This window comes from Bos mutus, chromosome 1 (genome assembly GCF_027580195.1).
Source record: "Bos mutus isolate GX-2022 chromosome 1, NWIPB_WYAK_1.1, whole genome shotgun sequence".
Lineage (NCBI taxonomy): Eukaryota > Metazoa > Chordata > Mammalia > Artiodactyla > Bovidae > Bos > Bos mutus.
Genome location: NC_091617.1, coordinates 128,451,988 through 128,479,000, shown reverse-complemented (window position 1 = coordinate 128,479,000; position 27,013 = coordinate 128,451,988). Strand labels below are relative to the sequence as shown.

General features: G+C 46.0%; 1 protein-coding gene and 1 non-coding gene across 2 annotated transcripts; one reads left to right on the top strand and one right to left on the bottom strand.

Moving 5' to 3' along the window:
• Nucleotides 1-700: 700 nt before the first annotated feature.
• Nucleotides 701-25,541, bottom strand: RBP2 (retinol binding protein 2). The gene is made up of 4 exons (XM_005904353.2): nucleotides 25,469-25,541; nucleotides 10,821-10,999; nucleotides 2,399-2,500; nucleotides 701-888 (listed from the first exon to the last, which is right to left on the bottom strand). Exons 1-4 carry the CDS (start codon nucleotides 25,539-25,541, stop codon nucleotides 838-840), a joined length of 405 nt encoding a protein of 134 aa, XP_005904415.1. The 3' UTR covers nucleotides 701-837.
• LOC138989499 (small nucleolar RNA SNORA33) lies at nucleotides 6,602-6,730 on the top strand. The gene has a single exon (XR_011465800.1). It is a non-coding gene; the product is annotated as a small nucleolar RNA SNORA33 (small nucleolar RNA).
• Nucleotides 25,542-27,013: the final 1,472 nt, after the last annotated feature.

Sequence of the window (27,013 nt, the reverse complement as noted above, 5' to 3'; positions counted from 1 at the left end):
TCATGGCAAATAGATGAGGAAACATTGGAAACCTGTGGCTGATTTTATGTTTTTGGGCTCCAAAATTACTGCAGATGGTGATTGCAGCCATGAAATTAAAAGATGCTTACTCCTTGGAAGGAAAGTTATGACCAACCTAGACAGCATATTAAAAACCAGAGACGTTACTTTACCAACAAAGGTCCATCTAGTCAAGGTTATGGTTTTTCCAGTAGTCAAGTATGAATGTGAGAGTTGGACTGTGAAGAAAGCTGAATGCCGAAGAATTGATGCTTTTGAACTGTGGTGTTGGAGAAGACTCTTGAGAGTCCCTTGGACTGCAAGGAGATCCAACCAGTCCATCCTAAAGGAAATCAGTCCTGGGTGTTCATTGGAAGGACTGATGTTGAAGCTGAAACTCCAATACTTTGGCCACTTGATGCGAAAAGCTGACTCGTTTAAAAAGACCCTGATGCTGGTAAAGATTGAGGGCGGGAAGAGAAGGGGTCGACAGAGGATGAGATGGTTGGATGGCATCACTGACTCAATGGACATGAGTTTGGGTGAACTCCGGGAGTTGGTGATGGACAGGGAGGCCTGGTGTGCTGTGGTTCATGAGGTTGCAAAGAGTCGGACAAGACTGAGCAACTGAACTGAACTGAAAGAGAAAAAAGGTTTATTCAGGGAGGAAACACACTCCATAGACATAGTGTGGACCATCTCAGAAGTGGGAGAGGCCCAGATATCTTAATAGGCTCTGTCAGGACCAGGGGGGTCCCCATGGCTGCTCCCCAGTGCTGGCAGAGAACCCTTCACGGCGAGCATGGAGTGCATGCTCAGCAGGCCCTCCTCAAACCATCACTTCTTCTTGAACACTTGACGGCATACCTGGTCGCCGCACGTCAGCTCCTGCAACACCAAAAAGCAGGTGAGCGACTAACAAGCCAGGCCTTCCTTCCACCCACCCCCAGCCCTCTGGGTGTCCGAGTCGGAGAGGAGGGGAGCTGGAATAAAGAGAACAGTTAGTCATTCCAGGCAAAGAGCATTTCAGAGACCAAATCAGCTGGCGTGCCCTGCAGGTAGCAGTAATTTGATTTTGACACTTGAATTGAGCTTGAACAGCTATAAAAATGAAAAATGCAAAGAAATTACCCTCTTGGGCGGGATTTCTCCTACTCTCATCATTAAAGCAACATTGCTTAATTTACAAAAGGCAGCAAAGCCACGGTGAAGGGAAGGATCTGAAAGGGGAGTGTTTGGAAGGCCTGGTGAGGGGTTTTCTGGCCTCTGGTAGGTTGGGCTGTAGAGGGACTCCTCCAGGCCTGCTTGCGTAAAATAGATGCTGCCTTTCATCTGGACAGAGGGAGTCCCCACGCCTTACCCACATCTCATGACCCTTTGAGGGGAGAGGAAAAACACAAGTGTGGGACAACTACAAAAATCTTTCCAGTTGACAATGAATCCATTGTCTTAGCCACAGGGACCACCAGGGTTTGTACTACAATTAAAAAAATCTATCATCCAAACCAGAGCACGTAGGGAAAACCATCGATGGAAAACATGGTGACTCCCTCCCATTCATCACTGGTTGACATTGTCTCTGAAATAAAGATCTCAGGTGAGGCAAGACTGGCTCTGAAGGACACCCTGTGACCTGAATACTGACGCTGGAGGCAGGTATCTGCCTGACTCTACAGGTGAATGAATGAACGAGTGAAGAGCCATCCACTGAATGAGTCATTCAGTTAACAAATGAGTGACTGAATGCATGAAGGAGTGAAAGATTTTTCACTCTTTGAATGTTGGATGCATCAATTTTAAAGACTGAAGTGTGAAAAATTAAGCTATCTAGACAGGCGTAATTTATTTAAGGAAATCAGCAATCGTTCCAACTGCTCTGTTCTGGTGCCAAATTAACATAAAATATTTTGGGATCAGGTGGATGTACCTTAGGATGGGAGGGGAGTGCCTGTCATCTACAGGCAGTTCCCAGGCCCAGCGGCCCGCAGTACAACTTGTCCCCACGACATCCCACCCCTATGGTGACCCCGCTCCTCCGAGGCTCACATCACTGAGGCCTGGTCTCAGCCTCCTCCAGGGCCTCTTAATTCTGTGCCTCACATTTCTCCCTAGCTGGTCTTTAACAGACTCTCTACATTTCTCCTTGGATTTCAGCTTCCTAACTCAGCATTTTGAACTTTCCTTTTAATTGCAGCCATTCACAGAAATAGCCATATAGAGTTCCTCCTGGAGTCCCCTGAGCCAGAAAGGAATGACTTTCTAACTGTATGACCACACTTGTTTGGCTGGTGCTTAGGGGAGGAGGGAGGGCCATTTTTCTTGTCAAAGTGCATGGCGAGGTGAACCAGCAGTTGACAAAAGCAGAGTAGAGGGGAGCTAGGTGGACCCTGAGACTTACCAGATACAGCTTGTCCCCCTCAACCCACTGCTTCCAGCCTCGGTTCTCCTTTTCCCCCTTCTGCACGCACACAAGGGCATCACCTTCCCAGACGACCAGAGTCTGCAATGAGAGGTTTCCAGGCAAAATCAAACACATGGTCTTGATGGGGACTGAACGCATGTAACCCGCAGCTGTAGACCCTGCAGCCACTCTCGGGTGCCTGTTTGGCTCCAGGGCAGAGCCCTCAAGCCACAGCCATGCCAGCATCACCCTCCCTACCCCGCCCCAGACTCCTTTCCACACACACTCTTCATTCCAGCCAGACCGGCTAATCATGGCTAGTTCTGTTCTCTTGGAAAGATTTCTATTCCTCCATTTTACCATATGGTAAAGACAGTATTCTAGATCAGTGGGGGAAAATGATGATGAATTTAACTATGCTGCCATGTAAATTTTCTGGGAGGGAAAAATACCCCAGTGTCAACAGATACATAACAAACTGGGAAAAGTAGTTGTAACTCATATCAGACAAAGACCTGATTTCCTTATACGCAAAGTGAAAGTGAAAGTTGCTCAGTCATGTCTGACTCTTTGTGACCCTGTGGACTATACAGTCCATGGAATTCTCTAGGCCAGAATACTGGAGTGGGTAGCCTTTCCCTTCTCCAAGGGATCTTCCCACCCCAGGGATTGAACCCAGGTCTCCCGCATTGTGGGCAGATTCTTTACCAGCTGAGCCACAAGGGAAGCCCTCCTATAAATCAATGAGGCGAAGATCATTAATCTAATAGGAAATTCAACACAGGACACCAAACCAACAACTTATAAGGAGAAAAAAAAACACCCTAAGAGCCTATTATACAGAGTGAAGTAAGTCAGAAAGATGAAAATAAATATCATATGTTAACACACACACACACACACACACACACTCACACACACACACAGGAATCTGGGAAGATGGTGCTGATGAACCTATTTGGAGGGCAGCAGTGGAGACGGAGATGTAAAGAACAGACTTGTAGACATAGGAGGGGAAGGAGAGGGTGCGACAGACTGAGAGTAGCATGGAAACATACATCACCATGTGTAAAATAGATAATCAGTGGGAGTTTGGCTGTGTTTTGCAGGGAGCTCAAACCCGGTGATCTGTGACAACCGGAAGGGTTGAGATGGAGTGGGAAATGGGAGGGAGGTTCAGGAAAGAGGTGATATATGTTTACCTCTGGCTGATTCATGTTGATCTATGGTAGAAACCAACACAATATTGTAAAGCAATTGTCCTCCAATTAAAAATAAATAAATTTAAAGTACAGGCAAAAAAAACAAAACCAAAACCAAAACCACCCTAGCAGGTGGCTTTTAAACATAAAAAACATATTCAACCTCACTTACAATAAGAGAGATGCACATTTTAAGGTTGTTTGTTTTTCAGATACAATTCATCCTGTGGTCAAAGATCAAAGAGTCTAATAACACATTGAGTTGGAGGGGATGCTGAGAAACATGGGCCCTCATACAGGGCCAGTGGGTATATAAATCGGTATGAATCTTTTTGAGGGCAATTTTACATTACCTTTGGAAATATAACATTGATCTAGAAATTCTACTTCTGGGAATTCTCCCTGCAGGAAACACATTGGAGGACTGCCCATTGGAGGGCAAGAATAAAGGCAGGGAAACTCCCTAGTTAGCAGGGGGCTGCATGGATCACTCCAAAGTTAACCTTGTCATCCAGAACCAGGAGGTGGACTTTCCCTTGGTCTTGGGTTTTCTCCAGGCAGCCCTGCTGACCAATTAGCACAGAGAAGGTAGCAGAGATGCAGAGCTTGTGATGGACAACCTGGCTGAGTTGACCAGCGGGTTGGAGATGCCACAAAAGGCTCCAACCTCTTATTAAATTTATATATTTACCAAGTTCACATCCCGCCCCACTTCTCCTCCTTCTTTTCCCTCTTTACCTGTCTTATTACTTGCCTAAGGACAGTCTGTGCTATCCCTAAGTGGTCCTCCAAGCCACCCACCTCTGTGCCCACATTAGGCTTGCACATGAAGTGATGATATCATTCCCATCCAGGCAGTGGTGGTGTGTAGGTACTGCCATTCTTCAAGGATGACCCTGATGTGAGCTGGTTTTCTTCCAAGTATGTGCAAACCATATTATACCTCTATGAATGATATTATACTAAGGACCAGACATTTATTTCCCCTCTATCTTGCAAACCCAGTTGGTGATAAACAAATCTGTGTGTTTATTTTAATTCACTGTCCTTGCAACTTCAGGTCTATCTTTTTTTTTGGTAGAAATCTGTTTTCTACAGATTGTTAAGTCTATCTATTTCTAAAATAATATTTGACCTTGACCAAATTAAATATTTTATGTACAATTTTATTTCTCCTTATTTGACTCCTCAGCCCATCACAGCATTGTTTGTTACAGCAAAGGCCTGGAAGGCTCATAAATCCCATCAGTGCGCGACTGGTTAAATATAGTGTGGTTCCTCCCTGTTCTGCAGTCCTTGGAAGGAGGAGGCAGTTCTATATTATGGAGAAGCACAATCTCCATAGTGTATAGTTTAAGTTAAAGAAGCAAGGAGGAAGGCCATGTACATGAAAGAAAGAGGGATTGGGGATGCACGCATATGTTTTGAATATGTTCTCTGCAAGGAGGCAAGAAAATCTTTAATAGTGGTTGTCCCTGGGGAAGGAACTGAGGGGCTGGGGGCCAGGATAGGAAGGAATTTCACTTTTTAGTGTTTAATTTTTTGTTTAATGTGTATATATATTAATATTCCCCCAATTAATTTAGCAATAAAATTTTACATGTTTAATAAAGAAAATATATCTCTTCTTCCTTCAGGGCCATCCCAAGCCTCACATTTTTTAATGTCTTAGAGAAACTTAATTCATAGGTTGTTCTTTTTGTCCTTTTGGAAGGAATTTATTATCTGGAATATTCCAGAGATTCCTCCCAAATAGACAAGAAAGGACTCACATCTTCTGTTTGGGCAAGGACAGTGTCTTCTAGTCCCCCAGCCCATATTGTCTTACACACCAAGGACACCTAATGCATGTTGACTGAAGGAATGTCTGTCTCCAATAGACAATAAACTTCATAAAAGAAGAGGCCATGGCAGCTGTTCATTTCTTCAGCCCCAGACTCAGCATAGTCATCAGCATATAGGAGGTCCCTGAGAAGCACTGCTGAATAAGTCTGTGATTAAATGATTTTGTTGAAATGGAATCTTGAGGATAAATCCACATGGGGAAATAAATGAGCATGTGTATATGTTTTTCACTGATAGTTCTTGACAGTGTCTTAGTCATCCCGCCTTCTTGCTTTAGTTCTGGTATCACCGGAGTGTACACGTGTCCATTAACATGGACACTAGATGGTAATTGTCATCTACTTGTCTGTTACTTCAAGAGGCTGTGAGATTTTTGAGGGCAGGAAAGGGGGTCTGATTCATTATTTATCAATAGCTCCCAGGCCTCACAGGTAGTAGGGGTTTAACAAATTTGTGGAAGGAACAAAGGAGAAAAATGTTGGCGCATGAGGGCTTGTCCCAATGTCTTCTTTTAATAACTCATGTTAGGGAACAAGATTAACTAAAAGTTATTCTGACCCCAGAGTAAATTGGTTACTAATGAATTGTGGTAATACCTATAATACTGTAGCTACACTCCTACATGAAGCAAACAATCAGAAGGGAGAAGAAAATGGTTATAGGAACTAAAATGCCACCACTCAATTTGCTTTTAGTTGGTGTCCTTTATCCATGCATTGGAAGAGGCTTTAAAAAGAGATTTAATTGCCTTCACAGATCTTGAGTTTGAGGAGATGGATATAAGAGTGGAAAACCACTGGTTCTGGGCCATGCAGAAGAGGGAGAGTGGTGTTCCATGAAGATGAAGAGGATGACTTGTAGGAAATTAGAAAAGGCAGTTGGCCTCACACTGCAATTTCCCCATCACCGTGTCCAAAGTAAAGTCATTCAGTCATGTACGACTCTTTGGGAACCCATGGACTATAGGCTATGAGGCTCCTCTGTCCATGGAATTTTCCAGGCAACAGTACTGGAGTGGGTTGCCATTTCCTTCTCCAGGGGATCTTCCTGATCCAGGGATTGAACCTGGGTCTCCCACATTGCAGGCAGACACTTTACCATCTGAGCCACCAGGGAAGCCCACAAAGTTAACACCATTAAAAACAGCCCATGATAGCCAGTCAATGAATCTGCTTACCTGAATGTGTTTCTGCAGAAACACGTTTAGAAAAAGCTGGCAAAAGCCATGTTATGAGACTATAAGACACTGAAGTCATTAAGGCCCCTGAAAATGGCCACAAGAAAACAACAATAACAACAACCTTTTGTGGTAAATTAGATACAGGTATTGTGTCAATGTTAAAGAAAAAAATGTGTATATACTAGAAAGAGTAAGAACAAATGATAAAGCAAATGAGGCAAAATGTCAACAATTGGTCACTCTTGATGAAGAGTGTACAGATAGTCTTGGTTATACTCTTGAAACTTCTCTGTAAATTTGAATCACTCCGAAATAAGTTTTATTTAAAGGAAAGTAACAGCTCTTTAAATTATGAGCAGTGAAGGACACTATTAGCATGTTAAAACCCTCCCCAGTACATCTGTTCTCTTCTAAGCGGCAGTTCTGCCTCCTGCCTCCCTAGGTAGGGCCCCTCCTGCAGAGTCGGTTTTCCCTGGGCTCTCATGGGTCCTCTCAAAATCATGACTCTAACCACCATCTTTATATCTGTTTTCCCTTCCATTATTTTTTAATCGAGATATAATTCTGATAAGATAAAATTCAGCCTTTTATAGCATATGATTCAGTCATTTTTAGTATATTCACAGGGTTGTAAGGCCATCTCCACTAATTAAATCTAGAACATTTTCATCAACCCCAAAAGAAACCCAGTGCTATGCTATGCTAAGTCACTTCAGTCGTGTCTGACTCTATGCGACCCCATAGACAGCAGCCCACCAGGCTCCCCTGTCCCTGGGATTCTCCAGGCAAGAACACTGGAGTGGGTTGCCATTTCTTTCTCCAATGCATGAAAGTGAAAAGTGAAAGTGAAGTCGCTCAGTTGTGTCCGACTCTTAGTGACCCCATGGATTGCAGCCTAACAGGCTCCTCCGTCCATGAGATTTTCCAAGCAAGAGTACTGGAGTGGGGTGCCATTGCCTTCTCCAAAGAAACCCAATACCTGTTAGTAATGGCAACCATTAATGTCTCTACAGATTCACCGATTCTGGACATGTCATATAAATGATACAATATGTAGCCTTTTGGCTTTGTCTTCTCACTTAGCATAACAGTTTCCAAGTTCATCCATGTTATAGTATGTGTGAATGCACTTCATTCCTTTATATGGCTGCATGACATTCTGTGGCGTGAACATCAATTACTGCTTCTTAGTTTTATTTTACTTTGGGTAGCTTGTGTATTTTATTTTTTAAAACTTTTTGTTTTATATTAGAGTATAGCCAATTAACAGTGTTGTGATAGTTTCCAGTGGACAGCAGTGGGACTCAGCCATACCTATACATGTATCCATTCTCCCCAAAACTCCCTAGCTTGCGTATTTTTTATGGAGCTTTAAATTCTGAGAAATAAGTAAGTGTAGGAAGCTAGTAATGTATACAACCCACAGGAAGGAAGAAGGCGGTCCCTGAGTCCCTCAGAAAAGAGTCAAATGCATGATCAATGTGGTTTCATCACTCCTGCCCTTGGACATCACAGAACTGGGCCCTGCAGGGCCCTGAAGGGCCTCTGCTGCAACTCTACCCCCAACCTCTCTCCTCCAAACTGCTGGACGAGATTTTCAGAGGGGCTCATGCAAATGACCAAGGAGTTAAGAAAGTGTTGTCCTGGATCCTGGAGATTAAGAGGATGAGGAGTAGAGGAGCACTACACGCAAACGTGCACATGCATACAGAGCAATTTCTGCGTGCACTCGGGTGTGCTATCAAGCGTGAGCAATAGAAATTAATCAGAGACTTAGACTCACCCACTTTCTCCCCTCCCTCTTCAGCTAAAGGTTGTAGTTAGGTTACAAGAAGAAGGTAGTGCTGAGGGCACCTGCTCTGTGTTGTATTTCTCATGGGAACAGCCCATGCTGGAGGCTGGGAAAACTGTCTGGGTACTTCTCAGCCCCTCCCCATTGTGTGTGTGTGTGTGTGTGTTATGTATGTTTATCAGCCCTGGGTTTTTGCTGCAGGCAAAACATCAACCAGAAGTGAGAAAGGAGAATTATCTCTCTCTGCAGGGCTAAGAGCTGATCTGGGAGAGAGGATGGATGGCTCTCAGAGGGGACAGTGTGCGGAAGGGAGAGGCAGAAGGGTAGGCATAATCAGATGGAGTCCTTTAAGAGTCATGAAGGATCAAAAGGACATGATCTATTTCAGCAAAAGTGAGTTCTTCAACATCAAAGGTGATAAAAGAATGAGTCAGAGGACAGGCCTGCTTTTCAACAGCCCACACCCAAAACTGAGAAGTGAGGGGAAAATGAATCATTTAGAACTGATTAGGTTAGAACAGCAGAGGGATGCAAAAATCCTGAGACAAATCTTCCTATCAGTTCTGGTGTCTGATGATTTGGCCTTGCAGCTACACAGTTCAGAAAAACCTTGAAGATCCAGCAAACCCTGGGGGAGTGATTCCACAAGGACTGAGCTTCGGGTCTCCTGCCAAGACTGCTCTGATGGAAACATTTCCAAAGTGCTTTCCATTTCCCACTTTTCTTCAGCAGGGGCATTAAACGCCATTCAACCCAGACTCAATGGCTGAGATGATCAATGTCTCAGGACAACTTGATTGAGAAATAAAATATTGCTTTTTTGGCTTTAGAGTCGTCCTCAGAGAATGATGACCTCTTTTCCTCCACATGCCAGGAGAGGAGCCAGAGCTCTGGGGGAAGAGTTGAGATCTGCAACTTTGAAGGAGCTCCTGGAAGCACCAGAGTGGGACTCTGGGGTGAGAGGTGCTTACAGGGAAAGGGGAAGCACAGGCTGGTGGGTCCTGCTTCCTTGTGACCCTCCAAGAGGCTGGCTCTCTGTGGAGGTGAGAGCATGGATAACTGGGCACAGGAGCCTTAGTCCAGCTCTCCTCAGCTTGGGAGTCAAGAGAGAGGTCCTGGTGGCCGCATTGGCAGAGAGGGAGTGGGTACCATGAGGCTTCAAGCTGCCCACTCCTGTATGAACTGCACGGGCTTGTGCTGGACTGTGCAATCTCAGGGCACTTGTATGATGCTAAGATTTGGGTGTGGGCATCCTTAAATTGGATTTTTCCTTATTTGTGTTTGTTGGGACTACCCACATGCAATTAGATTTGGAAAACCAAAGACGTTCACACTGATTGTGAGTGTGGACATGACTGAGATTGGATTTCTCCCCATTTGTGTTTGTTGGGACTACCCAGGTAATTGCATTTGGAAAACCAAAGACATTCACACTGAGCATGAGCGTGGACAGTACAAGAGTCAGTCACTGGGCTGTGATACCATGAGGTGACACAGGAGGAGAGAAGGACCTGCTGTTGGCCTCATGTTCCCCACCACCACCCCACTTCTCCCTGCTACTACCAATTTCTGCCTTATTCCTGAAGGCCCCTTGGGTGAGGGCCTGCCTCTTCTGCAGACTCCAGTTCTCAGGCTTGGAGATCACTTCCCACTCTGCACTCAGTCGTCTGCTTGCCTTAGGTGCCTCCCTATATTCAAACAGTTTAAGCAGCTGGAAGTCTGCCTTCTGACGCACAGAGGGTTTCCTTGATTATGTCCTGCAAGTTAAGGTGAGGCTGAGACTGAAAATGCAAACTTGACAGAGATTTCTCTGAGTTACTAGGATTGGAGAAAGCCTGACTTCATCTAGTCTACTGATTTTTGGGTGTGGTTTGCATTGCAATTTTCTAAAAGATAAATAGATAAATCAGTTGGGATCATCGAAAATGGAGATATTTCATGTAAGAACATATGAATGCTCAACAGCTCCTGAAAAGAATAAAAACTCTAGCAACATGAGGGCTTCATCCTCTATGGCAATGCTTGGCTGCTGCTGAGGAGGGCTGCCCTGTGATGAAGCTATGCTGTTTATTTGGCACCATTATCATCCTTCCCTATGTCTCCCCCTGGCCCTCTTCCCTTTGCCTGCTAGGCCCATGTCAGTCTATGAGTCAGTCTCTTACTCTGGATACTTGAGAGGTCAGTATCCTTTAATCTCTCCTTGGCTTATAAGCTTTGTTCAGAGGCCAGCCTGCTTCTTCCCACTAAACTTTCAGTACTTGCTTATCCAGCATCATTGAGTCCATCCTGGTGCCACTCTCCTGATGCCTCCAGGTTGTTTCAGTCATTGTTCCCTTGTAAAGCCAAAACCCAGCCCCTGCACCAAGAGCACGCCAGTGAAACCTCTAGCCCAGTCAGTACCTTAACTTTCCGGTCGTCCAGGCCCTTTGTATGCTCTTCAAACTCCACCCCAACTGTGAAATCCACATTATAGTTACGGAATGTGCTCTTGGTTTGCGTCTTGAACTTATCGCCATCTTGCTCAATGATCTTCGTCTGAGTCAGATGGAGGGCGATCTTGCGGGTGGCAAAATCAATATCTGTTGGCACAAGGAGTTGTGGAGGTTATGAGGTGCTCAGCCAGACTCATTTCTTTAACAAGGCCAAGGACTTAAGACCAGAGGTGCAGATCTCAGGCTGGCCACATTTCTTCGCTTAAGTGGGAAGCAAGAGCTGTATTGTATACGGCCAGTCCAGGCATCTCAGCCAACTGTCAGGAAACCCAGGGTCTCTGCGCATCTACTTGGGAGCCTTGATGGGAACAGGAGATAGCAGGCAGGGTTCACCCCTGAGTTGCAACTCCCCAGGGTGTGTGTGTGCACACGTATACACACACATACATACATATATACAACGTGGACACACCCCTCCCCCACAGGAGCTCCCTTCTATCTACTGACATATTGGTTTCCTCCCAAGAGTCTGCTGAACAGAAGTCTTTGTGGTTTAAAAAAGACTGTTTAAAAGCAACCAGTCTAGATCCTGGGTAAAGACAGAACTTCCGTTCATGCTCTCCAAAAGGAAGCATACATACAAATGTCCATTCTATAGCAGCTTTAGGAGGCTGTTGTGCCTTAGTCATGGCCCCTAGCGCAGCTTAAACATGCATCAGACACTTAACCAACACTTGCTCAGAGCTTTCTTTTGTTGTCTTTAAGGAAAAGATGAATAATTTTTTATATTTTTATTACAAAAAATTCCAAACAAACCGAAGTAGAGGGGAGAGTACAAGGAACTCAGCACACTCACCATGCAGTGTTCACTACTGTCCAGTTTTTGTTGCAGCTACTCCATTTACACCTTTTCTTTGCCTTGATATTTTAAAGAAAATCTTATTCATTTCCTAGACACTATTTGTAAGCAAAAGGGAGCATGTCCTTTAATAGTGTATTTCATTTCCTAAGCTTTTCATTTTACAGCGAGAATCTAAGTGCTGAGCCCACCTCCTGCTAACCTCTGTACATAAAATGGCACCCAAGCCAAAATGTTACTGGCCTGTGAAAATGATGTAGAAACAGAGGCTAATACAAGAACTGTTACATTCATATCCTTGTTACAAATGTTATTAAGTTTTCAGTCTCTAGCCAAATCATATTTGATATTTGACCTTAATGCCTGTGAATTTTCTTGCTTCCCTGGTGGCTCAGATGGTAAAGAAGCTGCCTGCAATGCAGGAGACCGGAGTTTGACCCCTGTAAGGAAGATCCCCTGGAGAAGGGAATAGCAACCCTCTTCAGTATTCTTGCCTGGAGAATCCTGGTGGACAGAGGAGTCTGGTGGGCTATAGTCCATGGGGTTTCAAAGAGTCAGACTGCAAAGAGGTCAGGTTGCAAAGAGACATGACTGAGCAACAAACACACACGCTGTGAATTCTCCAGAATCTTTGGATGTCGATCTAAATCTTTAATTTTTTTTTTTTTTAGAGACAGTTTACCTAGATGATTTCAAAACACACTGAGATTGATTCTCTCATAACCCAAGGTAATAATGACTTCAAGAATAAGAACAGTTCAAATTCACTGAGTGCTGTTTCTTTGAGAATTCCAGTCCCATCTCTATGGTTGTAGGTGATTAAACTTCACATTGTGTACTATCTGCTGGGGGATAAACACTATTGTGCCCAAGAGTGAGACCAGTAGTTATCAACACTTCATGGAGTAACTTTCAGTTTAGAGAATGAACAGCTCCAGTGGTTGCATCCCGACTCTTTCTGCTATCCTTCCCTGTATAGCAGCGATTCATTTCCCTGAAGTGAAGCATCACTTCACTCACCTTCTTCTCCCATTTCCTTTCTGACCCGTTTCTTTCTGAATCCCTCTTTGGTCACTACCACTTTCTCTTTCACAAAGGACCAAGAAGAGGTCCAAGCTGGATGCCTGGACCACAGTAGAATCCAGGAAGGATCTCAACTGCATGGTCTTTGGGGTCCTAAATAATATAAAGTCAGCTTTTATCATAAGGGGCTTCCCTGGTGGCTCAGATGGTAAAGAATTCGCCTGCAATGCAGGAGATTTGGGTTTGATTCCTGGGTTGGGAAGACCCCCTGGAGAAGGGAATGGCTACTTGCTCCAGTATTCTTGCCTGGAGAATCCCATGGATGAGTCTGGTGGGCTACAACCATGGGTTTGCAAAGAGTCAGACACGACTGAGCAACAAACACTTTAATCATAAGGGAATAATTTCAAGTTATGTTAGGCAACCCAGATGGTAAAAGGATTACATACCATAAATTGAAGAGACCAAAAGGTTCAAGTTGCCCTAAGCTGGTACATGAATGCCAGCTCCTTGCTCAACTACTGTTCATTATTAATACTATTTGTTGAGAACTTGCCACATATAAGAATTCACTGATGGAACCCAAAACTGACTGCCCATCTGCATCACCTGGGAAGATGTAAAAAGTATAGATTTCTGAGCCTCATCTCAGACCCTGAACCTCTGGACAATTTTAGACCTTAGATTTCCTTAGGGGGCTGCTTTTTGGGGAAAGACTTCAATTGTTTAAGAAATTTGAAAGCTGCTGTTTAAGCATGAGGTAGGGAAAGTCAAGGCTGGGCCCGAGAACAGGCTCCTCATGCATAGGTATTATGCAGAAGGCAAGCCATCTCCTTGTTCTGCACTTAATGAGGCCATGATGGAGGAATGGCACTCAAGACAAAAACTTTGTAGCATCTGAGCAAGGGACTCTGACATGAAAACCGTGGAGCAGGCTCAATAAAAATGTACAGACTGCAGATGATTGGATGAAAGACAAATCAGCCATGGCAGCCTCCTCATTCTTGTGATGGAGAGGATTTCTTCACCCAACACAGGTGCAGAGAGGATGTCAAGTCGTCCTCTAATAACCCTGGCCACATTGTAATATCATCATAATATGATTAGCATTGCGGTTTTGACCCCACCCCCATGCCTGTGGGTTTCGAGTAGGTGCTGTGGGAAAGATTCAAAATGGAGCCTGGTGGAAGTCCAAATAAGGAATTACAGATGATACAATCATAGGAGAGGGAAAGGGGAGTCACTCCCACCTAAGCCTGGGAAGATTAAGCCCATATTCACAAACTAAGCTACCCCTATTCACACCCCTCCATGTAAGAACACCTGTGCTCTTCTTCTTCGAGGATCCAACTTCAGCTTCTGCCCTAAATAAACTGCTTCTTTGTACACTCTTCCACACATACTGTGCTTCTAAGAAACTCTGTGCTTGCTTTATAATCTTGGTCTCTTTGTTGAATTCTTTCCTCAAAGGGCAGAAATCTCTCATGGCATCTCACTCGCAAATCTCTCTGATGACATGGAGGCCCAGAGACGTTAAGTGACTTGTCTAAGGTTACACAGTTGAGAAGCAATCAGAAGGGTTTGACAATTGGATGGATGTGTGGAAGATCAAGTTGGGAGGTTAAAACAGAGGTTCTGGGCTTAGGGAACCAAGGTAGAACCAGACAAATTGGAGAAAAAATTTTACGGGGGCACTTAGGAGCTAAGTTTTAGCTAAGGTGACTCTGGGGGCCATGCTGTGTGAGAACCTTCGGGGTGATAGTTAAGACATGCCTTGGAATCAACCAGGAATGGTGCCCCATGGTAGAACCTCCCCTGGGAAACTTCACTCACTCCATTCTCTCAGGAAACCCACAGATGAATATCAATTCTATATTATATCCATTTTACTAATGAGGAACCTGGCTTACAGAGGCTGTGCCACTTGCCTTGGATTATATAGTGAGGAAGCAATAGAGGTGGTAATAGAACCTGTAATTGATGGCCTGTCTCCAGGGCCAGCTCTGTGCTCCACAAGCTCTGGGCTGGCGCATCGCATCACATTAGACCACTCCAATTTGTGTGCTTCCAGTAGCTACCCAAGATACCAAGAACTTCTGATTCTACATTTCCCCTGGAGCCACAGGGCTTCTTGATCCAACTGTGTGAGCCCTCCCTGTTTGGAGCAGCTGATGTTCCCCAGAGTTCATGTGAACTGTCCCCACCACTCATCAATTGCTTACTAGGCCTATGACTCTACAGGAATTCAGAACTGGAGGAAATACACTCCAACCCTGAATGTTTTCTGATAGCTTCAGCCTTGTGACTTACAAAATGGTACCTGGGCACTTTCAAGCCATACAGCCTGGGTGTTTGGGGGGAAGGTATATAGGCCCCGGGTTTGGGGGGAGATAAATGCCCTCTCTGCCACTGTGAAGCCCCTGGGCATCTTGACCAGCATTCACAGAGCCCAGGGTGCCCCATGGTGTTTGCCATGGGTTCAGTCCATAAAAGACTAGTGGTCAAAATTATTTTCAAATGGGAACTCATGATCAACTAAGTTTGAGAAACGAGGAATTAAAGCCAAGACAGTCTGGCTGTTTTCTATGCTGAAAAACTTTATGGAGCCTTTAATCTGGAAAAGATCCTTTGTAGCTCCAACAGCAGGGTACAAGATGTAGCCTCTCCCAACTTTGCGTGTGTGCTAAGTCGTTCAGTTGTGTCTGACTCTGTTCAACCCTATGGACTGTAGCCTGCAAGGCTCCTCTGTCCATGGGATTCTCCAGGCAAGAATACTGGAGTGGGTTGCTGTGCTGTCTTCCAGGGGAACTTCCTGACCCAGAGATCGAACCTGCTTCTCTTACATCTCCAGCATGGGCAGGTAGGTTCTTTACCACTAGCACCACCTGGGAAGCCCTTTCCCAACCTTACGTGGCTGTAGAACCCTCCATGGTGGGCTTTCCAGCTGGTCAGGGTTTCACAGAACATAATACAGGAAGGGCTGACAAAACCCCTCCTGAGGCCTTTATCTCTGTCTCCTGGTCCCTGCAATTGTGAAAATATCCCCTGTTCAATTTTTTTCCCTTTAAGGCAACAGTTGCTTTGTTTGGAATGGAGGAACAGGACCAAGTGGTCAAATATTTCTGATTTAAAAATGAATCCTTCCTTAAAATTGCAAAAAGCTGAAAAAGAATGTCTTCCACCTTCCAGTCGGTATAAACATGTGCTTATGCTAGGCAGAGCCTAATATCATCCTCCGACTCATGTTTCTCTCCTTCTGCCCCAGAAATACAGCCTAATGAGCCAGGTGATGTCTGGGGGTCTAACTTCAGCCACATCCCTGGTCACTAGGGTCCAGATCTGGAAGCAGCACAGAGCAGCGGCTGTAAGTGGAGTTATTTACAAACTGCATCAGGCTATTTTGAGGATTAAATGTGATGGTGTAGGAGAGTTTCTGCCTGGGATCCGGTGGCTATGGTAATGGCTCCTTAAGTGTAGCTGCTGGCATCATTGAAATCAGCCCCCTGATTGCAGAGGCTGGTTTCCTCAGAGTCCTTTGCATTTTTCCAGATACTCCCTGTACCTCTGCTCCCTCTGCTCCCCTCTCAACCCAGCCTCACCTGCTCCAGCACGTCCTACCCTTTCTTGCCTCCTTCCTCACCTGCTTTCCAGGCCCAGAATTTTAGCTCCCAGGAGGCACTACCTGATATTCTCCTCTTTTTCATGGGGTTCGTTGTTCTTTTCTCCAAAGTCTCATCTCAATGAGGACAAGGACAATGTTGGCTTTCTGCTCTGTGTCCCCATAGAACCAGACCCAGGGCTGGGCACACAGTGGGAGCTCAAGAGAGACTTATGGATTGGTTAATGTGGGCACTGTGGTCTAGGACCAGGGTTCTCCAAGTGAGGCCCCTGGGCCCGCAAGCAAGTACATGAGAACCTTTTAGAAATGTATATTCTGGGATCCACCCTAAACCTCCAGTAGAGGGTTGGGCCCTTCTTGTTTTTACAAGCCTTGCAAGTAATTCTGCACATGTACACGTTTAGAATCCCTGGTATAAAAGAGTGAGGGTGAGGTCTGGGCAAAGGTCCTGTCTCTGATCTTCCAGCTGTGTGACCTCAGAGAAGTCACTTTCCTGTCCTGAGTCTGTTTCTCATAGTAAAGTGGGGAAAGAAAGCTCGTTTCATAGCATTATTTATGTAAGGATTCCCTTAGAATGATAAGTAAGTGCTTTACCCAGTGCCAAGGAGCTGGTGGGTATTTGATGCAATTGGCCCCCACTCTTTGGTCTTTTCTGTTCTGGCCAAACAGTGGTCAGGGAGGCCTGCTGTTCTAATGGTTAGAATTCCAGGCTTTCACTGCCAGGGCCCGTGTTCAATCCCTTACCAGGGAACTGAGGTCCTGCAAGCCACACAACATGGCCAAAGATAAATAAAAATATTTTCTTAATGCTTAAAAAACAAAACAGTGGCCAGATCAGCATTCAGATCCTATTTATGCATCTCCACAGCCATCTGTCACTCCACACAGCCCAAGGATCCTGGGTTCTGGAGGAACAGTCAGAATGCTGACTAATCTAAGCTCTCCCTCCCTCATACAGCCCCGGCTTGCCACAAGGGCATTTAATCCAGCCTGACCAGACCTTCGTTTGCATGGACTGGTTTCCTCACTCCATAGTTTGGCCAAAGGGTAGAAACTTGAGTTCCTGCTCTAGCCCTCTGTGCTGAGTGAGGTCCAGGCTATGCTAAACCCTGCTGGAGTCATAGGTAGGAGATGAGGAAATAAAACCACGGATCATGTGTTAACCAGATGAAACAGAGGGGAGGGTGTCATACAAAACCACAGCTGACTCCTGAATGACACAGGTTGGAACTGTGCAGGTCCACTGATATATGGATTTTTTTCAATAGTAGCTACAGAACTACACCATCTGTGGTTGGTTAAATCTGCAGATGCAAAACCACGGACACGGAGGAACTACATACAAAAGGAGGGCCAGCTCTATGTTCTGTGCACAGTTTTGACTGCGTGAAGAGTCAGGACCCTTAACATGCCCCCACTGCGCCCCCCCACCCCCCTGCCCCCATTGTTCAAGGGTCAGCTGTACTAAGGAAGAATTGGGAATTACAGAGCAATTTAGAAATCTAAATGTAAGTGGTCTTCAGAGAGCAAGTCTATTTTTACTCCACAGATATGGAAATCAAAGCTCAGAGAATTTAAGTGACCAGTTCAGAGGTACCCAGCTAGGAAACCCTCCTGACTCTTTGCCTACAAGTACATTCTGTTTATCATTTACAACTAAGGCTCCCCAAACAGAAATTATTGCTTGTCCCTGGTAGTTCAGAGAGGTAGAGTGCACCTAAAAATGTCTATTGCCAAGAGAGCGGGTTTGTCCTGGAAATCCCAGCCCCAGTCAGTCTTTCTGACCAGAGCCAGGGAATCTTATTAGGGGCTCTATGCAAATTGAATCAAGCATCGTTTCTTCTCTGGATTGAAAAATATCTTGGTCTCTTGGCTACCCTTTACCACGTGCGCTGGCTAGTTAATCATGTCACCTCTGCTCCACCCCAGGGAAGGGAGCCGAACGTTCTCTTGCTGGATTCTCGATATTTCTAATCAAAAGGCAAGGTTTAACTGCTGCTGTAGAATACACAAGCACACACACACAGAGATTACAAAAACACTTCCTCTTTGTACTTTGCAGGGAAAATTGTTTTCCTGATACGGTATTTTAACACCAGGGTTATCAAATATATTTGATCTGCTTTTCTGGATTAAAGGTATCTCTGAGCTTGATTTATAGCCAGGTGAAATGAATTTCTATCTCAGAGGAAAAGGTCCAAAGGCAAGCTATTTCTGAATAGTATATATGGCTTGTAGCTGCTGCAAAAGAAAAAAAAAAACCCACGGAAGTGACTTTATTAAAGCATACTTTTCATAACTGCATTTTGAACAATGCAAGCCATAAAGTTGAAATATGAGTATGCTACTCAACATTAAAAATGCTTTGTAATGTGCTTGTGGAAAAAGCTAAAGTTGTAGGCTAAAAGGGCAGGCGAGCTTTGTAAATTAAAGAGCAGGGATGCACACGGATTCATCACATGAAATCTGAGACCCATTCCAAGTGCAGCTTCCGTGGACTTCAAACCTCGACTCTTAATTCACAAGTCATCAGCACTCAGGCAGTTATGAGAAGCAGAGTGAAAGAGCAATCTTCTCCATCTTTCCATGCCATTTCCTCCTCTGGATAATCCATTAAGAGAGGAACTGTCCTTGCCCCCTCCTGCCTCCTCCTCTCTCACCCTCATGGACTTTTCCAAATATATTCGAAGCCTTCCCTAGGCAGCAGAGGCAGGCTGGAGACCCTGAGGTGTCTCCATGCCCCCTTGTACTTTTCATTTCTATGCAAATTGAATCAAACACTCCTTCTTCTCTAGGTTGAAAAAATGGCTTGGTGCCCCACCCAAAGTCTGGTCCCCACCATTGGGATGGAGGTCAGGGAGATGGGGCTGCCAGTACACACCAGGGAAGACCCATAGAAAGGGACCAAACTTATCTTCACCTGGGTTTTTCCCACAGCACTGTCCCTGTGTGAAAATGCAATCAAGTAAAGATTTTCGCAAGTGTCTAACTTCATTGATTTGTGAGCACCAGCAGCAATTTAAATGTCGTGAAACTAACTCTTTGTTAGGTCATCAGACATTCATTCACATATTCACTTGTTCATTCATTTCTACCCAGGGACTCTGAATTATTCTCTTGCAGTGTTTCTGCAGGGTCTCTGCAGTGTTCTGAATGTTTCTCCTGCCTTCTTTGGAGGTCCTCATCCTGACGAACCTTGCTCACTCTGAAGCTCCCTCTCCCATAACTCCATATTAGTACCCTCACATGGGAGAAGGAAATGGCAACCCACTCCAGCATTCTTGCCTAGAGAATCCCGTGGACAGAGGAGCCTGGTGGGCTGCTGTCCATAGGGTCGCAAAGAGCTGGACACAACTGAAGGGACTTAGCATACATGCATGCATTGGAGAAGGGAATGGCAACCCACTCCAGTGTTCTCGCCTGGAGAATCCCAGGGACGGGGGAGCCTGGTGGGCTGCCGTCTATGAGGTCACACAGAGTGGGACACGACTGAAGCGACGCAGCAGCAGCCGCAACTAGGACTTGTGCAGTGGCCACTGCTCTTTTAAATCTGTGCATGAAAATTTCAATGAAAAGATGCTCTTCATAGAAGATGATTCTCACTTTTTTGTGTGAATTAAGGGGATTGTATTTTTCCTGATGTGTACAATGTTTGGAATAAAAATTTCCCCAAAGATTCTAAGTTCAAAGTTAACTGGGTATTTTCAGAACAGATGCCTTCCATTATACGTTCCTATTTTCCTGATTAAAGTTACATGGTGGTGTTTTATTTTCTAGGCTCATTCTTGCCTCTTCTCCCCTTAGTCACCAAATCTAGTCTGTTTCCTGCTATGGACAACCCCCCGGCGGCCCTCCTTGGCACCGCTCTGGCATCTTCCCAGGGCCACTGTAACCGCTTCTTCAGTTCTCTGATCATCTCTGCTGTTTACATCTGTTTACACCCTGGCTGTTGGGGCATTCATGGTCTCTCTCTCTCTCCTCTCTATCGTTCTTCCCAGGATTCTCTTCTTGCATGATGTCCTTGGGTGACGTCCACCTGTGGTGACACACCACTTTATGATCCAGCCCTGGTGCCTTTTTGACTCTTCTTGCCCTACTGCCTTGGTAACATGACTCCTGCTTCCCTTGTCCACAAACATCCTTATCAACCCAAACTTGGCACGTGCCCACAGGGCCAGAGCTAACTCCATCTCTGTGTGGAACACTCCTCTCCTTCCTTCAAAACTCCATCCAGAAGTACTTAGAAAGACTTCATGCATGCCTGCTCAGTCAGTCAGTCACGTCCAACTCTTTGTGACCCTATGGACTGTAGCCCACTGGGCTCCTCTGTCCATGGGACTTTCCAGGCAAGAATACTGGGGTAGGTTGCCATTTCCTCCTCCAGGGGAACTTCCCGACCCGGGGATTGAACCCAAGTCTCCTGTATCTCTAGCATTGCAGGCTGATTCTTTACCACTGAGTCACTAGGGAAGTCCAAAGAATAAGCATCTACAATTTTAGCTAACTGGGTTTTAAAAAAATTATTATAATTTTATTTGGCTGTGCTGGGTCTTAATTGCAGCATGTTGGATCCAGTTCCCTGACCAGAGATCAGAGTCAGGCCCCCTGCATTGGAATCACAGAGTCGTAGCCACTGGACCACCGGGGAAGTCCCAGGAAGCCTTCAATGACCCGTCTATTGTAGGTCTCCCACCACCACCCCCAACCACACACACTTAAAAAAAAAAAAAAAACTATGTAAATTTCAGATGTACAACATCATAATTCAACATCTGTGTAGGCTGTAGAGTGATTCTCACCACAAGCCTGGTTACCGCCAGTCAGCACACAGCTCACACACTTCCGGCCACCATTGTTCCATCGTCACTATAGTCCTTTCAGGCCCAAGGGACAGAATCACCTGCTGTCCCTTCTGTGGCAGATTATACTTTCTTAAATAGCTGCAACACTACGTCTCATCCTACTGGATGTTCTTACAATGTGATTTTGACATTTTGAGAGGCGGGGTCTATGTACCTTTCCTTTGAATATAGGTGGACTCAGGACTGCTTCAACCAATAGAATACAACAGAAGTAATGCTATGTGACTTCTGGGTTTGGGTCATAAAAGGTCGTTCAGCTGCTGCCTCCTCTCTCTTTGCACACAGCCAGGGTGATGTGAGGAAACCCAGGCCATGAGGGACACCACAGGGAGACACCCACAGCCCTGGCTGAGGTCTCGGGCTGGCCAGCACTGAATGCTAGACACAGGAACGAGGAAGCCTTTGAGATGGCCCCAGCCACTGTCCTGCTACAATGGAGTGAGAGCCTCCTAGCAAGACCTCTCTAGATGAACCCAGTCAGCTCCCACATCTAAGAGAGGCAATAATAAAATGGCTGTGTAAGAAAATGAAGCCTCTACGTTTTGGGGGCGATTTAATCACACTGTAATAGAAAACAGGAATGCAACTTGTACATGGCTATAGCTTGACTGGCTGCACCATTTTGTGCTCTTTGAGAATAGAGACTGGGCCTGGGCCTGCCTCAGATGGCACAGTCCCTGGCTTCCACGGCAACATCTAAAGCTTTGGTAGAGAAACTGAATGATCCCCCATGTACGTGCAGTTCTGACTTCACTCTTCTGGAGCAGAGTGAATGGACTCTCCCCTGCTGTTCTGTCACAGCACTGGGACCTCACTTTGTCTGTCCCTTAGACTGAAGATCGCTCCTCCATTCTCTGACCCCCTGATCCAAGTTGAAGGAGAACCTCAGGACATGACAGATTCCTCAGGGAAGAGGAGTTCACTGGCTGCTCTCCTTACTGTCAAGAAAGAATCTAGGGCCTTAAGGAACACCAGAAAACAAGGTACCATTGACCCTTGGCACTCACTCTCTGAACAGCTAATGATCTGGCTAATTTGGGGCAAGCCCAAAGGTTACCCTGACATGTCACTGCTGAGGCTGGCAGCTAGGTCATGTGGGGAGGCCAGATATGGAGTGAGTTGCCAGCTGGGAACAAAGCCAGTTTGTCCCCCACCCCCCTCCCCCGCTAAAAAAGAGTACTTCCTTCCTCCGGAACTAGCTTCCAGGTTCACAGAGAAAGCCGACTTCTTGGTGCTAGGGACTAAGGTCTAAGAAAGTGAAGGCTCTTTGGAATTATACTTAGTGATATTTCTGCTTCTGGGGACTTGGGAGGATCTCCACATATGTTCTTCCCAAATGCCATGGGCCTCATGCTCCAAGGGGCAAGAAAGTCAGGCTTCAGCTTGTCAATATTGGGGCAGTAACGTTTGTCTTGCGGGGTGGATGTGGAGGGAACTGTATGGATCTGCTGGGTTTCTGTTAGCAGATTCAATTGAAGGGTGGTGAGTGGGTCGGGGAGCCCCGCACAGCTGCTTCTGGCTGAGCCCTTGAGACCTGTCTCCAGTCACCGCCAGCGCCTGTCTGGCCCACTTGTGTCCCCACGGGCAGACGAGTGGGGTCAGGTGTTCTCTCTTGGAGTCGGAAGGTGACTCTGGCAGCAGCGTTTCTGCACAAAGAGTCATGGGTTCGAGCTGCGGCACATTCCTAGGACACCGTAGGAACACCGAGGCAGCTGGGCAAGCCAAGGCACCCCACATCCGCATTCTGGGGTTAGCTACTACCATTCCCTATGGCGTTAGTCTCCACCCGGAACTGTGAGCCCACCTCTCAGCACTGCAGAGACTGGCACGAAGAGGCCAACCCAGTGGCTCGCTAGAGTGAAATCAACATAGTAAGATGTTGAATGGAAAGTCGTGACTGCAGCTCTAAGAGATAAGAGGTGTCCAGTGCCAAGGAGAACCAGAAAGGCCACTCCCTCCAAAACCTCCTGCAACAAGACATCCACACATCACATTCACAATCCAAACACCCCTCCTCCATCAGGAGGCTGTAAGTTGAGGTGAAAGAGTCCAGTGGAAGGCTGCTTTAGAAGAGGATTGTTTGAAAGAGCTGACAGGGTGCCCTGCTTCCTGGCACCCCCCAGAGGGGTCAGGGGATGGTAACAGGACTGCATGTCTTTTACCTCCAGCCTAGAAAGAGGGGCTCCAGGGGCCCACCCTGTACAGAAGAAAACTAAACTGAGACTTGATTTTGTGCCTAAAGTCGCCACAGGACTTTTTATTATTTAAGAATAAGCAGCAAAGGACACAAAATTGCCTTTTGATTATATTCCCTGAGTTGGGCTTGTGCAGTTTTACTGCAGAAAGCTTGAACCCACCAAATAGCTCTTGTTAAAGTACTTTCAGTCATTCCAAATAACAAGCACATCCAACATCATCTGGAGAGACAGGCAAGGCTGCTATCTCTATTTGGTGGATGAAGAGACTGGGTCAGAAAGGTTAAAAAATTGGTCAGAGAGAAAGCCTCAGCTGACCTTTTGGTTTGGTTTCCTCCTCTGTATGGTGTTGTTCAGAATCCTAGTCCTGAGCTGAGCTCCAGAGCATTTACCCACGTGTTAGAGGCAGGATTCCATTTTCTATCCTCACTCAGTATTAAAAGCAGAGGCAACAGGGTTAGGGCTCTGGTAGGAGGATTTTTTACCTCCTCCCTCCTCTCCCAAGTATATTGGTAACACTCTGTGCGTGAGTGCAGGCTGGATTGCTTCTGCTGAATCTGACTCTTTGCAACCCTTATGGATGGTAGCCTCCTAGGCTCCTTTCCCTATGGGATTCTCCAAGCAAGAATACTAGAGTGGGTTGCCACGCCCTCCCCCAGGGGATCTTCCTGACCCAGGGATCGAACCCACATCTCTTATGCCTCTTGCATTGGTAGCTGGGTTCTTTACCACTAGCACCAGCTGGGAAGCCCAACACTGTAGCCAGGAGGAAAAAAATCCATTCGGTGTTGGAAACATGTCTAAAGTCCATGAAAAAATTCCAGTCTCTGAAAATTGCACAACATGTCACATGAGCTCTCCTTATTCATTGCCACGGTGGAAGTGTCATCAAGGTAGAAGTGAATTGCACAGAAAAACCTATGATTCCCATTCTTGATGAGACAGTCTATCATCATATCCAAATTATTGGGCCTCCAACTCCACTTGCAGCCGTTTTTCTCTTACTTGGTATAGAGAAGTTCCAGTTGGGAACTCTCTATGTGGAGAGATCTAAAGCTAGAAAAGGTGATCTAGAAGCCATCACAGGAACAAGAACAGGCAAGCTTCCTTGTCTGGGGCCTGGCCTACAGTGTGTGCTAAGTCACTTTCAGTCTTGTCTGACTCTTTGAGACCCCTTGGACTGTAGGCCGCCAGGCTCCTCTGTCCATGGGATTCTCCAGGCAAGAATACTGGAGTGGGTTACCATTTCCTTCTCCAGGGGATCTTCCCAACCCAGGGATTGAACCTGCATCTCTTGTGTCTGCTGCTTCGGCGGGAGGATTCTTTACCACTAGCACCACCTGGGGCCTATAGTAGCTGCCCCCAAAAGTGAACTCCTCTCCATGGGCCCAGCTCCTCTGGTTTCATGTTTTTTCTGCCTGCCCCAGAAGAGATCCCACAAGAGATTAACTCAGTACACATGCTGGTGGAGCCCCTGGGCTGGCGTCTAGTTCAGAAGTCAGGTGAGCTTCTGATTGTTTGATCTATGTGACGAAAGCCCTTCCTAGCCTTCTGTGGGCCTGACTTTTCCTCGGCTGAGAGATTTGTTAGCCACTCTTTTTTTGCTTCTCCACTGCAAGACTAACAAAGGAGCAATGCAGGGCTCATCTGTGTATAATATCAGATCCAGCTGGTGGCGATCACAAGGCAAGGAGACCTGCTGTGTTTTCCTCTCAAGTCTGGCTTTCCTCATGTGTGCATACATGTGCCTTTGTGTGCATATGTGTGTGTGTGTGTGTGTGTGTGTGTGCATTCTCCATTCAGTGAATCTTTTCTGTGTGCCAAGAACCTTCTAGACATAGCCTCATTTATTATCGTTCCCAGCTTGCCAGCAAGGAATCTGGGCCTCAGCAAATGAGTATGGCCTGCCTAATACTATACAGCTGGTAAGAAGTGGGGAGCAAGACTTGCACACAGGTCTGGGGAACTCCACAGTGGCACTGTCAGAGGGGTCAGATCACAGTCCTTACAAAGCTGCCCTCTGTCTCCCCTTTTCACCTCCCCTCTCTCCCACCTTACCCAGGGCCTTCATGTAGCCTTCAAAGTTATCATTACTCTCCATCTCCCAGGTTCCATTCTGGTCCCTTGTCATGGTGGTGGCCTCTGGTTACCGTGGGTATGTGCTGGATGGCAAGGAGCAAGCTGCAGGAAGAACATGTTAGAATGAGCTACTTTTATAATCCAGTGGGTCAGGCTTACGACTTTGAAGATAACAAGCTCAAAGATCACAAGTACAACCCAAAGGAACTTTCCTTTCCTTTGCAAAGCTCAGCAGGACTATGAGCAATGTACACTCAGAACCTGGCACAGCCAGGCATAGGTGTCCTGGTGACCTCATTTCTGTCTGGTTGGGCTCCCACAGAACCCCTGGCCCCATACAGAACACTGTCCAGCAAATACCCAGTGCTCACCCCTCATGCACAACAGGCCACCGGTCCCAGGCTTCAGACCTCAGCTGGAGTCTCTCGGCTGTGCAGCAGCATTTGTGGCCTGGCTGGTGAAGCCAAGAAATGAGAACTCACACCTGTGCACCTCTACTCTACTTTGGGCTGGGCACCAGACATCCTTCATCTTGTTTTCTTACAAGAGCTCTGAGCTATGTTTAAACATCTCCATTTTACAGATGAAAAAGTATCAAGGAGGTGAAATCACATGCCAAGTAACTACTGGTCACTGACCAACCTGGGATTCAAATCCAGGTCTGTCTGGCTCCAATGCTCTAAGGAAAAGAGTTTTGTTAAAACAGGGTGCTAAAGACATCACTTTGCTCATAAAGGTTCATATAGTCAAAGCTTTGGTTTTTCCAGTAGTCATTTATAGATGTGAGAGTTGGACCATACAGAAGGCTGAGTGCTGAAGAATTGATGCCTTCAAATTGTGGTGCTGGAAAAGACTCTTGAGAGTCCCTTGAACTGCAAGGTAATCAGCCAGTCAATCCTAAAGGAAATCAGTCCTGAATATTCATTGGAAGGACTGATGCTGAAGCTGAAGCTCCAATACTTTGGCCACCTGATGTGAAGAGCTGGCTCATTGAAAAAGGCCCTGCTTCTGGGAAAGGTTAAAGGCAGGAGAAGGAGGCAGTAGAGAATGAAATGGTTGGACGGTATCACCAAATCAATGGACATGAGTTTGAGCAAACTCCAGCAGATACTGAAGGACAGAGGACCTGGCAGGCTATAGTCCATGGGGTTGCAAAGAGTCAGACACGACTGAGTGACTGAACAAATTCAGCTTGGAAAAGGCAGCTTGGATTGGGGTTTGATTTGAGAACCTTATTCTCACTTGTTTCCCAGTAAGTTTCCCCAAGGCATCTAAGCAGTGGGGTTACTCAAGAAAAGTATGTTTGGGGAAGGCCAGATGGAAGGTAGTGGGGGTAGTGGGACTCTGCTTGAGACCCCAGGAAAGAGCTGAAGATTACCTTGACCAAGGAGGGGTGCATGGCTGGCATTTGGACAAGAACTCTTGGTTCTGAACTGTTCTTCAAATGGGCTATACCAGTAGGTCAGAAGGTAGGTTGACTTACTGCTCTGACACATGGTTCTGAGAGTTGTGACCTGAGCCCTA